This window comes from Tachyglossus aculeatus, chromosome 7 (assembly GCF_015852505.1).
Source record: "Tachyglossus aculeatus isolate mTacAcu1 chromosome 7, mTacAcu1.pri, whole genome shotgun sequence".
In the NCBI taxonomy this organism is placed as follows: Eukaryota; Metazoa; Chordata; class Mammalia; order Monotremata; family Tachyglossidae; genus Tachyglossus; species Tachyglossus aculeatus.
The window spans coordinates 47,303,546-47,316,725 of record NC_052072.1 but is presented as its reverse complement, the minus strand read 5'-3'; the positions used below and the strand labels follow the sequence as shown (position 1 = coordinate 47,316,725).

General features: G+C 38.3%; 1 protein-coding gene across 1 annotated transcript in view; it reads left to right on the top strand.

Moving 5' to 3' along the window:
• The first annotated feature begins 9,759 nt into the window (after nucleotides 1–9,759).
• Nucleotides 9,760–13,180, top strand: part of UBE2G2 (ubiquitin conjugating enzyme E2 G2) — a 46,201-nt gene continuing 42,780 nt past the window's right edge. The window contains exon 1 of the mRNA XM_038749440.1: nucleotides 9,760–9,836. Coding sequence (XP_038605368.1) covers nucleotides 9,794–9,836 — 43 coding nt within the window. The 5' untranslated portion in view covers nucleotides 9,760–9,793. The remainder of the gene's footprint in view (nucleotides 9,837–13,180) is intronic.

The following is a 13,180-nucleotide window of genomic DNA, read 5'->3' as shown; positions in this document are numbered from 1 at the left end:
ATTCTGCTTCTGCTAATCAATCAATCGTATTTATTGAGCGCTTACTGTGTGCAGAGCACTGTACTAAGCGCTTGGGAAGTACAAGTTGGCAACATATAAAAACGGTCCCTACCCAACAGTGGGCTCACAGTCTAGAAGGGGGAGACAGACAACAAAACAAAACGTATTAACAAAATTAAATATGTACAAATAAAATAGAGTAATAAATGCGTACAAATATATGTACATATATACAGGTGCTGTGGGGAGGGGTAGGAGGTAAGGGGGGGATTCATTCAATCGTATTTATTGAGTGCTTACTGTGTGCAGAGCACTGTACTAAGCGCTTGGGAAGTACAAGTTGGCAACACATAGAGACAGTCCCTACGCAACAGTGGGCTCACAGTCTAGAAGGGGGAGACAGACAACAAAACAAAACATATTAACAAAATAAAAAATAGAATAGATATGTACAAGTAAAATAAATAGAGTAATAAATATGTACAAACATATACATATATACAGGAGCTCTGGGGAAGGGAAGGAGGTAAGGGGGGAGATGGAGGGGGGAGAGGAAGGAGGGGGCTCAGTCTGGGAAGGCCTCCTGGAGGCCTCACTCACCTGCTGTGTGACCTTGGGCAAGCCACTTAACTTCTCTGTGCCTCAGTTCCCTCATCTGTAAAATGGAGATTAAGACCGTGAACCGTAAATGGGACAGGGACAGTGTCCAACGTGATTCTCTTGTATCTACCCCAGCGCTCGGAACACCGCATGGCACACAGTAAGGATTTCACAAATACCAGGATTACTATTATTACGAGTGAGGGAGAACGGGAAGTTTATTCCATTTTACAGCTGAGGTAAAATGGAGCCCACACAGTAGGCAAAATAATGGAGCTGGTTGGGGTTGGAAGCCAGGTTCCTTGAATTCCGGGCCCGTGCTCTTCTCACTAGACCACGAAGCTTTCCTTCGAAACAAGACAAATTGTCACTGGGTGGGTTTAATCTGATGTAGAACAGTGCTTTGGACATAGTAAGCGCTTAATAAATGCCATCATCATCATCATGTATTTCGGATTGAACGCAGCATGCTGAAAACTTCTTCCTAGCCGGTCTCTTTAATAGAATAGTACATGTGCCCTTAATGATGAGATCAGTCAATCATTGGCATTTCAGAGAAGCAGCGTGGCTCAGTGGAAAGAGCCCGGGCTTTGGAGTCAGAGGTCATGGGTTCGAATTCCGGCTCCGCCACGTCTGCTGTGTGACCTTGGGCAAGTCACTTAACTTCTCTGAGCTTCATCTGGAAAATGGGGATTGACTGTGAGCCCCACGTGGATCAACCAGATCGTCTTGTATCCCCTCCAGAGCTTATAACAGTGCTTTGCACATAGTAAGCGCTTAACAAATGCCATTATTATTATTATTGAGCAGTTACTGTGTGCAGAGTACTGTCTGAATCATCATCATCATCAATCGTATTTATTGAGCACTTACTGTGTGCAGAGCACTGTACTAAGCGCTTGGGAAGTACAAGTTGGCAACATATGCTTGGGAGAGTTTAGTACAACCAAGTTGGTAGACACACTCCCTCCTCACTCTGGTGGAGAAGTGGCATGGCCTGATGGATAGAACCTGGGCTGGAGAGTCTGAAGGACCTGGGTTCTAATCCGCATGCCGCCGCTTGTCCGCTGTGTGACCTTGGACAAGTCACCTCACTTCTCTGGGCCTCAGTTACTTTATCTGTAAAACAGGAATTAAGACTTGGAGCTCCACAAGGGACATGGACTGTGTCCAACCTCATCAGCTTGTATCTACCCCAGTGCTTGGCACAGAGTAAGTCCTTAATGAATTAAAAAATAAAATAGAAAAATTAAAAATAACTGAGTTAGTATATGAACGCTGTTGACAAAATGGTTGCACTGACCACTGGCCACCTTTGACATTTCTTCCATGCTTGAATTCTACTGACCACATTCATTCATTCATTCACTCAATCGTATTTATTGAGTGCTTACTGTGTGCAGAGCACTGTACTAAGCGCTTGGGAAGTACAAGTCGGCAACATATGGAGACGGTCCCTACCCAACAACGGGCTCACAGTCTAGAAGGGGGAGACGGACAACAAAACAAAACATGTAGACAGGTGTCAAAATAGTCAGAACAAATAGAATTAAAGCTATAGCTACATCATTAACAAGATAAATAGAATAGTAAATATGTACAAGTAAAATAAATAGAATAGTAAATATGTACAAGTAAAATAAATAAATAGACCACATCTTTCGGCAAAAGCCCCAAACTGTTGCCACTGTGTCTTCACGGACAATATTAGGAAAGTCTTTGGGAGTTCCTATCCAGTTTTCCTTGGCCCATATAAAAATCCCCCCTAGGCCCCAGCCATCCTAAAGGAATAAAGATGTTAAATCTAACCAGGACTCGGAAACACTGCAGAAATCTTTTGAAAAGCCGCACACTCCGACCGAAAGTGTCTAAGAGCATTTTCAAAGACACCAATTTCCAGCAAATAATACTTTACTCGGGAAGATTTACTTGAAATGGATAGCAAAGGGAAAAACTAAACCAACCCTTGGTTAATTAGGTGTTAAAAGGTGACTCAAGAGTGGTGATCTGCACAGTCTCAGACCAAAACTTGAGAGAGAAAACTCAAGGGGAGCAACTCTCACTAGGTCAGGGTGAAAATGGGGTTCTGCTTCACCAGGGCTTCTCCCAAGAGGTTTGGGGGACTGGATTCTGCCTGGAAAATTCCCTTTACTGCAGTGAAATGAAGTGAATCAATCCATCCCATGGCCTAACGGGAAGTGTAGTTTCACTTTCCCTTCTTTTGCAATTCCCTTGACTGCCTCCAATTAGGAAATCAATTAATCAGGTGTTTTGAAATCACACCAGGATTCACCTCCTGGTGAATCATTGACTAAAGTGTAGAGGCGCCTGGAGTGAAAATCTTTGATTTTAGGAGATTGCGGGGATTGAGGATTACCTGTTAACTTTTAAGGGCTTGTAAAACAATAAAATAGAGGGTTACTTGTTAACTTGAACGTCTTGTAAAACAATAAAGTAGGGGATTCCTTAAGGTCCAGGGAATTGAATGGGCATCCCTGGATATATGAAGAAGAGATAAATTATCTTACAGAGATAAATTAAGGAGCATTTATTTAGTAGGGATGCTGACCTAGGAAATGGAGAGATTCAAAGTTTCATTAGTGCCAATCTGACATATGTATGGCAAATTTGCGCCTCAATTTATGAATTCCAGTATAATAGTATATTAAGCTCTCATTCAATCAATCAATCCATGGATTGTATTATTGAGCTCCTATTGTGTGCAGAGCACACAATACTAAGTGCTTGGGAGAAAACAAAACAATAGTCCCCTGCCCACAACGAGTTTACATTCTAGAATCCTAATACGCTCAATAAATACGATAAATAAATACAATAAATATGATTGAATGAATGAATGAATGAAAGTGACTCCACTTCTCTGTTTCATTAACTCTGAAAATGAGGATTCAATATCTGTTTTGTCTCCTACACAGTGTGGCCTAGTGGAAAGAGCCCGGGCTTGGGAGTCAGATGATGTGGTTTCTAATCCTGGCTCTGCCACATGTCTGCTGTGTGACCTTGGGGAAGTCACTTCACTTCTCTATGCCTCAGTTCCCTCATCGTAATAATAATAATGGCATTTATTAAGCACTTACTATATGCAAAGCACTGTTCTAAGCGCTCGGGAGGTTCAAGGTGATCAGGTTGTCCCACGGGGGGCTCACAGTCTTAATCCCCATTTTACAGATGAGGTAACTGAGGCACAGAGAAGTGAAGTGACTTGCCCAAAGTCACACAGCTGACAATGGGCAGAGCCGGAATTTGAACCCATGACCTCTGACTCCAAAGCCCAGGCTCTTTCCATTGAACCACATGTAAAATGGGGATGAGACTGTGAGCTCCATGTGGGCCAGGGATTGGGTCCAACCCGATTTGCTTGTATCCATCCCAGTGCCTGGAACACAGTAAGTGCTTAACAAATACCACAATTATTATTATTATGATTAGTACGTGGGACAGGGTCTGTGTCCAACTTGATTAACTTGTACTTCATTCAATCGTATTTATTGAGCACTTACTGTGTGCACAGCACTGTACTTAGCGCTTGGGAAGTACAAGTTGGCAACATATAGAGATGGTCCCTACCCAACAACGGGCCCACAGTCTAGAATTTAATAATAATAATAATAATAATAATAATAATAATAATAATAATAATAGCATTTATTAAGTGCTTACTGTGTGCAAAGCACTGTTTTACGAGCTGGGGAGGTTACAAGGTGATCAGGTTGTCCCACGCGGGGCTCAGAGTCGTCATCCCCATTTTCCAGATGAGGGAACTGAGGCCCAAAGAAGTGAAGTGACTTGCCCAAAGTCACACAGCTGGCAATTGGCAGAGCCGGGATTTGAACCCCTGACCTCGGACTCCAAAGCCTGGGCTCTTTCCAATGAGCCACACTGTATCTACCCTGGCACTTAGAACAGTCCTTGACTCATAGTAGATGCTTAACAAATGCCGTAATAATTATCTCTATTATTTCTCTTTGGGTCTCAGATTCCCCATCTGCAAAATGGGGATGAAAATCTATCCCTCACCATCAGACTGAGCCCTTTGTGGGACAGGGACTGTATCCGAATAGATTATCTTCTATCTACCCCAGCACTTGGAATAGTGTTTGATGCATAGTAAGTGCTCAACAATTATTATTATTATTATATCTGTGTTTTCTTAACTGAAAGGACACACCCACTCCATCCCAAATCAAGCTTTGCTTTAAAGTGGGTGCAACATTCTGGGGCATTTTTGCATTGCTAGATTAAAAAAAATAATAATTAAAAAGTTCATTCATCTGTCTCCCCCTCTAGACATACCCACTCTGTGTCAAATCAAGCTTTGCTTTAAAGTGGGTTCAACATTCTGGGACATTTTTGCATTGCTAGATAGACAGTGTTTGGCACAGAGTAAGCGCTTCACAAACACCATTATTATTATTATATTATAATGATTATGTATTAGAATGAGATTATAATAACATTATATTATACTGATTATATATCAGAATGAGATTATAATACCATGATATTATACTGATGATATATTAGAATGACATTACAATACCATGATATTATAGTGATGATATATTCAAAGATTACAATACCATGATATTATACTGATGATATATTAGAATGAGATTATAATACCATTACATTATACTGATGATGTGTTAAAATGAGATTACAATACCTTTATATTATACTGATGATATATTAGAATGAGATTATAATACCATTATATTATACTGATGATATATTAGAATGAGATTATAATAACATTATGTTATATTGATTATATATTAGAATGAGATTACAATACCATTATATTATACTGATGATGTATTAGAATGAGATTATAATAACATTATGTTATATTGATTATATATTAGAATGAGATTACAATACCATTATACTGATGATGTATTAGAATGTATGTTATACTGATTATATATTAGAATGAGATTATAATACCGTTATATTATACTGATGATGTATTAGAATGAGATTATAATACCATGATATTATACTAATAATGTATTAGAATGAGTTTATAATGCCATGATATTATAGTGATGATATATTAGAAGGAGATTACAATACCATGACATTATACTGATGATATATTAGAATGAGATTAAAATACAATGATATTATACTGACAATATATTAGAATGAGATATAATACCATGGTATTATAGTGATGATATATTAGAATGAGATTACAATACCATTATATTATACTGATGATATATTAGAATGAGATTGTAACATTATATTATACTGATGATAAATTAGAATGAGATTATAATAACATTATGTTATATTGATTATATATTAGAATGAGATTATAATACCATGATATTATATTGATGGTGTATTAGAATGAGATTATACCATGATATTATAGTAATGATATATTAGAAGATTACAATACCATGATATTATATTGATGATATATTAGAATGAGATTATAATGCCATGATATTATACTGATAATGTATTAGAATGAGATATAATACCATGATATCATAGTGATGATATATTAGAATGATTATAACATTATATTATACTGATGATATATTAGAATGAGATTAGAATAACATTATATTATCATGATTAGAATGAGATTACAATACCATTATATTATACTGATGAAATATTAGAATGAGATTATAATAACATTATGTTATATTGATTATATATTAGAATGAGGTTATAATACCATGATATACTGATGGTGTGTTAGAATGAGACTATAATACCATGATATTATAGTGATGATATATTCGAAGATTACAATACCATGATATTATACTGATGATATATTAGAATGAGATTGCAATACCATTATGTTATGCTGATGATATACTCGAACGAGATTACAATACCATGATATTATAGTGATGAGATATTAGAATATGATTATAATACCATTCATTCATTCATTCATTCAATAGTATTTATTGAGTGCTTACTGTGTGCAGAACACTGTCCTAAGCGCTTGGGAAGTCCAAGTTGGCAACATATAGAGACGGTCCCTACCCAACAGCAGGCTCACAGTCTAGAAGGGGGAGACAGACAACAAAACATATTAACAAAATAAAATAAATAGAATAAATATGTACAAAAAATAGAGTAATAAATATATACAAAAATACATGCATAGGACCGTCTCTATATGTTGCCAACTTGTACTTCCCAAGCGCTTAGTACAGTGCTCTGCACACAGTAATCTCTCAATAAATACGATTGAATGAATGAATGAATGTATTAGAATGAGATTATAACACCCTGCTATTATAGTGCTGATATATTAGAAGGATATATAACCCAGCGCTTAGAGCAGTGCATTGCACATAGTAAGCCCTTAACAAATGCCACTATTATTACTATTATCTGTACATATTGTGTATAGATCTCTAATTCTATTTATTCTAATGGTATGGAGGCCTGTCTACTTGTTTTGTTGTGTGTCTCCCCCCGCTAGACTGTGAGCCCGTTGTTGGGTAGGGACCGTCTCTAGATGTTGCCGACTTGTCCTTCCCAAGCGCTTAGTACAGTGCTCTGCACACAGTAAGTGCTCAATAAATGCCACTATTATTATTATTAACACCATGCTATTATAGTGCTGAGATATTAGAAGGAGAGTATAATAGCGTGCTATTACAGTGCTCATAGGAGAGTATAATAGCGTGCTATTACAGTGCTGATATATAAGAAGGAGAGTATAATAATAGCGTGCTATTAGAGTGCTGATATATTAGAAGGAGAGTATAATAGCGTGCAATTACAGTGCTGATATATTAGAAGGAGAGTATAATAGTGTGCTATTACAGTGCTGAGATATTAGGAGAGTATAATAATAGCGTGCTATTACAGTGCTGAGACGTTAGAAGGAGAGTATAATAGTGTGCTATTCCAGTGCTGATACATTAGGAGAGTATAATAATAGCGTGCTATTACAGTGCTGATATATTAGAAGGAGAGTATTATAATACCGTGCTATTACAGTGTTGAGATATTAGGAGAGTATAATTGCGTGCTATTACAGTGCTGATATATTAGAAGGAGAATATAATAGCATGCTATTACAGTGCTGAGATGTTAGAAGGAGAGTATAATAATAGCGTGCTATTACAGTGCTGAGATATTAGAAGGAGAGCATAATAATAGCGTGCTATTACAGTGCTCATAGGAGAGTATAATAGCGTGCTATTACAGTGCTGATATATAAGAAGGAGAGTATAATAATAGCGTGCTATTAGAGTGCTGATATATTAGAAGGAGAGTATAATAGCGTGCAATTACAGTGCTGATATATTAGAAGGAGAGTATAATAGTGTGCTATTACAGTGCTGAGATATTAGGAGAGTATAATAATAGCGTGCTATTACAGTGCTGAGACGTTAGAAGGAGAGTATAATAGTGTGCTATTCCAGTGCTGATACATTAGGAGAGTATAATAATAGCGTGCTATTACAGTGCTGATATATTAGAAGGAGAGTATTATAATACCGTGCTATTACAGTGTTGAGATATTAGGAGAGTATAATTGCGTGCTATTACAGTGCTGATATATTAGAAGGAGAATATAATAGCATGCTATTACAGTGCTGAGATGTTAGAAGGAGAGTATAATAATAGCGTGCTATTACAGTGCTGAGATATTAGAAGGAGAGCATAATAATAGCGTGCTATTACAGGGCTGAGATATTAGAAGGAGAATATAATAGTGTGCTATTACAGTGCTGATATATTAGAAGGAGAGTATAATAGCGTGCTATTACAGTGCTGAGATATTAGAAGGAGAGTATAATAATAGCGTGCTATTACAGTGCTGAGATATTAGGAGAGTATAATAGCGTGCTATTACAGTGCCGAGATATTAGAAGGAGAATATAATAGCGTGCTATTACAGTGCTGAGATATTGGAAGGAGAGTATAATAATAGCGTGCTATTACAGTGCCGAGAAATTAGAAGGAGAGTATAATAGCGTGCTATTACAGTGCTGAGATATTGGAAGGAGAGTATAATAATAGCGTGCTATTACAGTGCTGAGATATTAGAAGGAGAGTATAATAATAGCGTGCTGTTACAGTGCCGAGATATTAGAAGAATATAATAATAGCGTGCTATTACAGTGCTGATATATTAGAAGGAGAGTATAATCATCATCATCATCAATCGTATTGAGCGCTTACTATGTGCAGAGCACTGTACTAAGCGCTTGGGAAGTCCAAGTTGGCAACATATAGAGACAGTCCCTACCCAACAGTGGGCTCACAATCTAAAAGGGGGAGACAGAGAACAAAACCAAACATACTAACAAAATAAAATAAATAGAATAGATATGTACAAATAAAATAAATAAATAAATAGAGTAAAAAATATGTACAAACATATATACATATATACATATATATATAATAGCGTGCTATTACAGTGCTGAGATATTAGGAGAGTATAATAATAGCGTGCTATTACAGGGCTGAGATATTGGAAGGAGAGTATAATAGCGTGCTATTACAGTGCTGAGATATTGGAAGGAGAGTATAATAATAGCGTGCTATTATTGGAAGGAGAGTATGATAATAGCGTGCTATTATAGTGCTGAGATATTAGGAGAGTATAATAATAGCGTGCTGTTACAGTGCTGATATATTGGGAGTATAATAGCGTGCTATTACAGTGCTGAGATATTAGAAGGAGAATATAATAGCGTGCTATTACAGTGCTGAGATAGAAGGAGAGGATAATAATAGCTTGCTATTAGGGTGCTGAGCTATTAGAAGGAGCGTATAACCTATTCTATTTATTTTATTTTGTTAGTATGTTTGGTTTTGTTCTCTGTCTCCCCCTTTCAGACTGTGAGCCCCCTGTTGGGTAGGGACTGTCTCTAGATGTTGCCAATCTGTACTTCCCAAGCGCTTAGTACAGTGCTCTGCACATAGTCAGCGCTCAATAAATACGATTGATGATGATGATAGCAGCATTGCAAGGCTATCGTAACGACATCACCGCGCTAGCGGTCCTAAAGGCCGCGGCGTTGCTAGGCAGCCGGCCGCGGTCCCGGTCTCCATGGCAACGGAGGCGGGGAGCGGCGCGGCGGGGCGGGGTTGACCCGGAAGTGATTCTGCTTGGCGTCGGCCAAGGAAGGCCTGGCCAGGGCAGGCCCGGCCCAGCCCGGTCCTCGCCATGGCGGGCACCGCGCTCAAGAGGCTCATGGCCGAGTATAAACGTGAGTGTGCCAACCGCAGGGGGCATTTTATTTGTCCATATCTATATTTATTTATTTTATTTTATTTGTACATGTCTATTCTATTTATTTTATTTTGTTAGTACGTTTGGTTTTGTTCTCTGTCTCCCCCTTTTAGACTGTGAGCCCACTGTTGGGTAGGGACTGTCTCTGTATGTTGCCAGTTTGTACTTCCCAAGCGCTTAGTACAGTGCTCTGCACATAGTAAGCGCTCAATAAATACGATTGATCAATCAATCAATCAATCAATCGTATTTATTGAGCGCTTACTATGTGCAGAGCACTGTACTAAGCGCTTGGGAAGTACAAATTGGCATCACATAGAGACAGTCCCTACCCAACAGTGGGCTCACAGTCTAAAAGGGGGAGACAGAGAACAGAACCAAACATACCAACAAAATAAAATAAGTAGGATAGAAATGTACTCCTCCCTTCCCCACAGCACCTGTATATATGTATATATGGTTGTACATATTTATTACTCTATTTATTTATTTATTTTACTTGTACATAGCTATTCTATTTATTTTATTTTGTTACTATGTTTGGTTTTGTTCTCCGTCTCCCCCTTTTAGACTGTGAGCCCACCGTTGGGTAGGGACTGTCTCTGTATGTTGCCAACTTGTACTTCCGAAGCGCTTAGTACAGTGCTCTGCACATAGTAAGCGCTCAATAAATACGATTGATGATGATGATGATGATCCTCAGGGGGGCCCTCTCCATCATCATTATTATTATTCCTCTCCCCCCCCCCCCCCCGCCTTACCTCCATCCCCTCCCCACAGCACCCGTATATCTTCATTCATTGGATCGTATTTATTGAGTGCTTACTGTGTGCAGAGTACTGGACTAATCAATCAATCGTATTTATTGAGCGCTTACTGTGTGCAGAGCACTGGACTAATCAATCAATCAGTCGTATGGAGCGCTTACTGTGTGCAGAGCACTGGACTAATCAATCAATCAATCGTATTTATTGAGCGCTTACTGTGTGCAGAGCACTGGACTAATCAGTCAGTCGTAGTTATTGAGTGCTTACTGTGTGCAGAGCACTGGACTAATCAATCAATCAATCGTATTTATTGAGCGCTTACTGTGTGCAGAGCGCTGGACTAATCAATCAATCAATCAATCGTATTGAGCGCTTACTGAGTGCAGAGCACTGGACTAATCAATCAATCGTATTGAGCGCTTACTGTGTGCAGAGCGCTGGACTAAATCAATCAATCGTATTGAGTGCTTACCGTGTGCAGAGCACTGGACTAATCAATCAATCAATCGTATTTATTGAGCGCTTACTGTGTGCAGAGCGCTGGACTAATCAATCAATCGTATTGAGCGCTTACTGAGTGCAGAGCACTGGACTAAGCAATCAATCAATCGTATTGAGCGCTTACTGTGTGCAGAGCGCTGGACTAATCAATCAATCGTATTGAGCCCTTACTGTGTGCAGAGCACTGGGCTAATCAATCAATCAATCGTATTTATTGAGCGCTTACTGTGTGCAGAGCGCTGGACTAATCAATCAATCGTATTGAGCGCTTACTGTGTGCAGAGCACTGGACTAATCAATCAATCAATCAATCGTATTTATTGAGCGCTTACTGTGTGCAGAGCACTGGACTAGGCGCTTGGGAAGTACAAGTTGGCAACATCAAGAGACGGCCCCTACCCAGCAGTGGGCTCACTGTATATATGATTGTACAGATTTATTACTGTATTTATTTTACTTGGATATATTTACTAGTCTATTTATTTTGTTAATATGGTTTGTTTTGCTGTCTGGCTCCCCCTTCTAGACTGTGAACCCAACAGTGGGTGCTTTGCACATAGTAAGCGCTTAACAAATGCCAATTATTATTATTATTATTATTATTATTATACGTTCATTCGATCGTATTGATTGAATACGAATACAGTGGGTTCACTGTATACATTCATTCATTCAATCGTATTTATTGAGCACTTACTGTGTGCAGAGCACTGGACTAAGCTCTTGGGAAGTCCAAGTTGGCAACATCTAGAGACGGTCCCGACTCAGAAGTGGGCTCACTGTATATATGTTTGTACAGATTTATTACTCTATTTATTTTATTCGGGCATATTTACTAGTCTATTTTGTTAATATGTTTTGTTGTCTGTCTCCCCCTTCTAGACTGTGAACCCAGCAGTGGGCTCACTGTATATATGTTTGTACAGATTTATTACTCTATTTTACTTGGACATATTTACTATTCTATTTATTTTGTTAATATACTTTGTTTTGTTGTTTGTCTCCCCCTTCTAAACTGTGAACCCAACAGTGGACTCACTGTATATAACAGATTTATTACTCTGTTTATTTTACTTGGACATATTTACTAGTCTATTTATTTTGTTAATATGTTTCGTTTTGTTGTCCGGCTCCCCCTTCTAGACTGTGAACCCAACAGTGGGCTCACTATACATTCATTCAATCGTATTTATTGAGCGCTTACTGTGTGCAGAGCACTGGACTAAGCGCTTGGGAAGTCCAAGTTGGCAACATCTAGAGACGGTCCCTACCCAACAGCGGGCTCACTGTATATATGTTTGTACAGATTTATTACTCTATTTATTTTACTTGGACATATTTACTAGTCTATTTTGTTAATATGTTTTGTTGTCTGTCTCCCCCTTCTAGACTGTGAACCCAACAATGGGCTCACTGTATATATGTTTGTACAGATTTATTACTCTATTTATTTTACTCGGGCATATTTACTAGTCTATTTTGTTAATATGTTTTGTTGTCTGTCTTCCCCTTCTAGACTGTGAATCCAACAGTGGGCTCACTGTATATATATATTTGTACGGATTTATTACTCTTTTAATTTTACTCGGACATATTTACTAGTCTATTTTGTTAATATGTTTTGTTGTCTGTTTCCCCCTTCTAGACTGTGAACCCAGCAGTGGGCTCACTGTATATATGTTTGTACAGATTTATTACTCTATTTATTTTACTTGGACATATTTACTAGTCTATTTATTTTGTTAATATGTTTCGTTTTGTTGCCCGGCTCCCCGTTCTAGACTGTGAACCCAACAGTGGGCTCACTATACATTCATTCAATCATATTTATTGAGCGCTTACTGTGTGCAGAGCACTGGACTAAGCGCTTGGGAAGTCCAAATTGACAACATCTAGAGACGGCCCCTACCCAACAGTGGGCTCACAGTCTAGAAGTTTGTACAGATTTATTACTCTATTTATTTTACTCGGACATATTTACTAGTCTATTTATTTTGTTAATATGTTTTGTTTTGTTGTCTGGCTCCCCCTTCTAGACTGTGAACCCAACAGC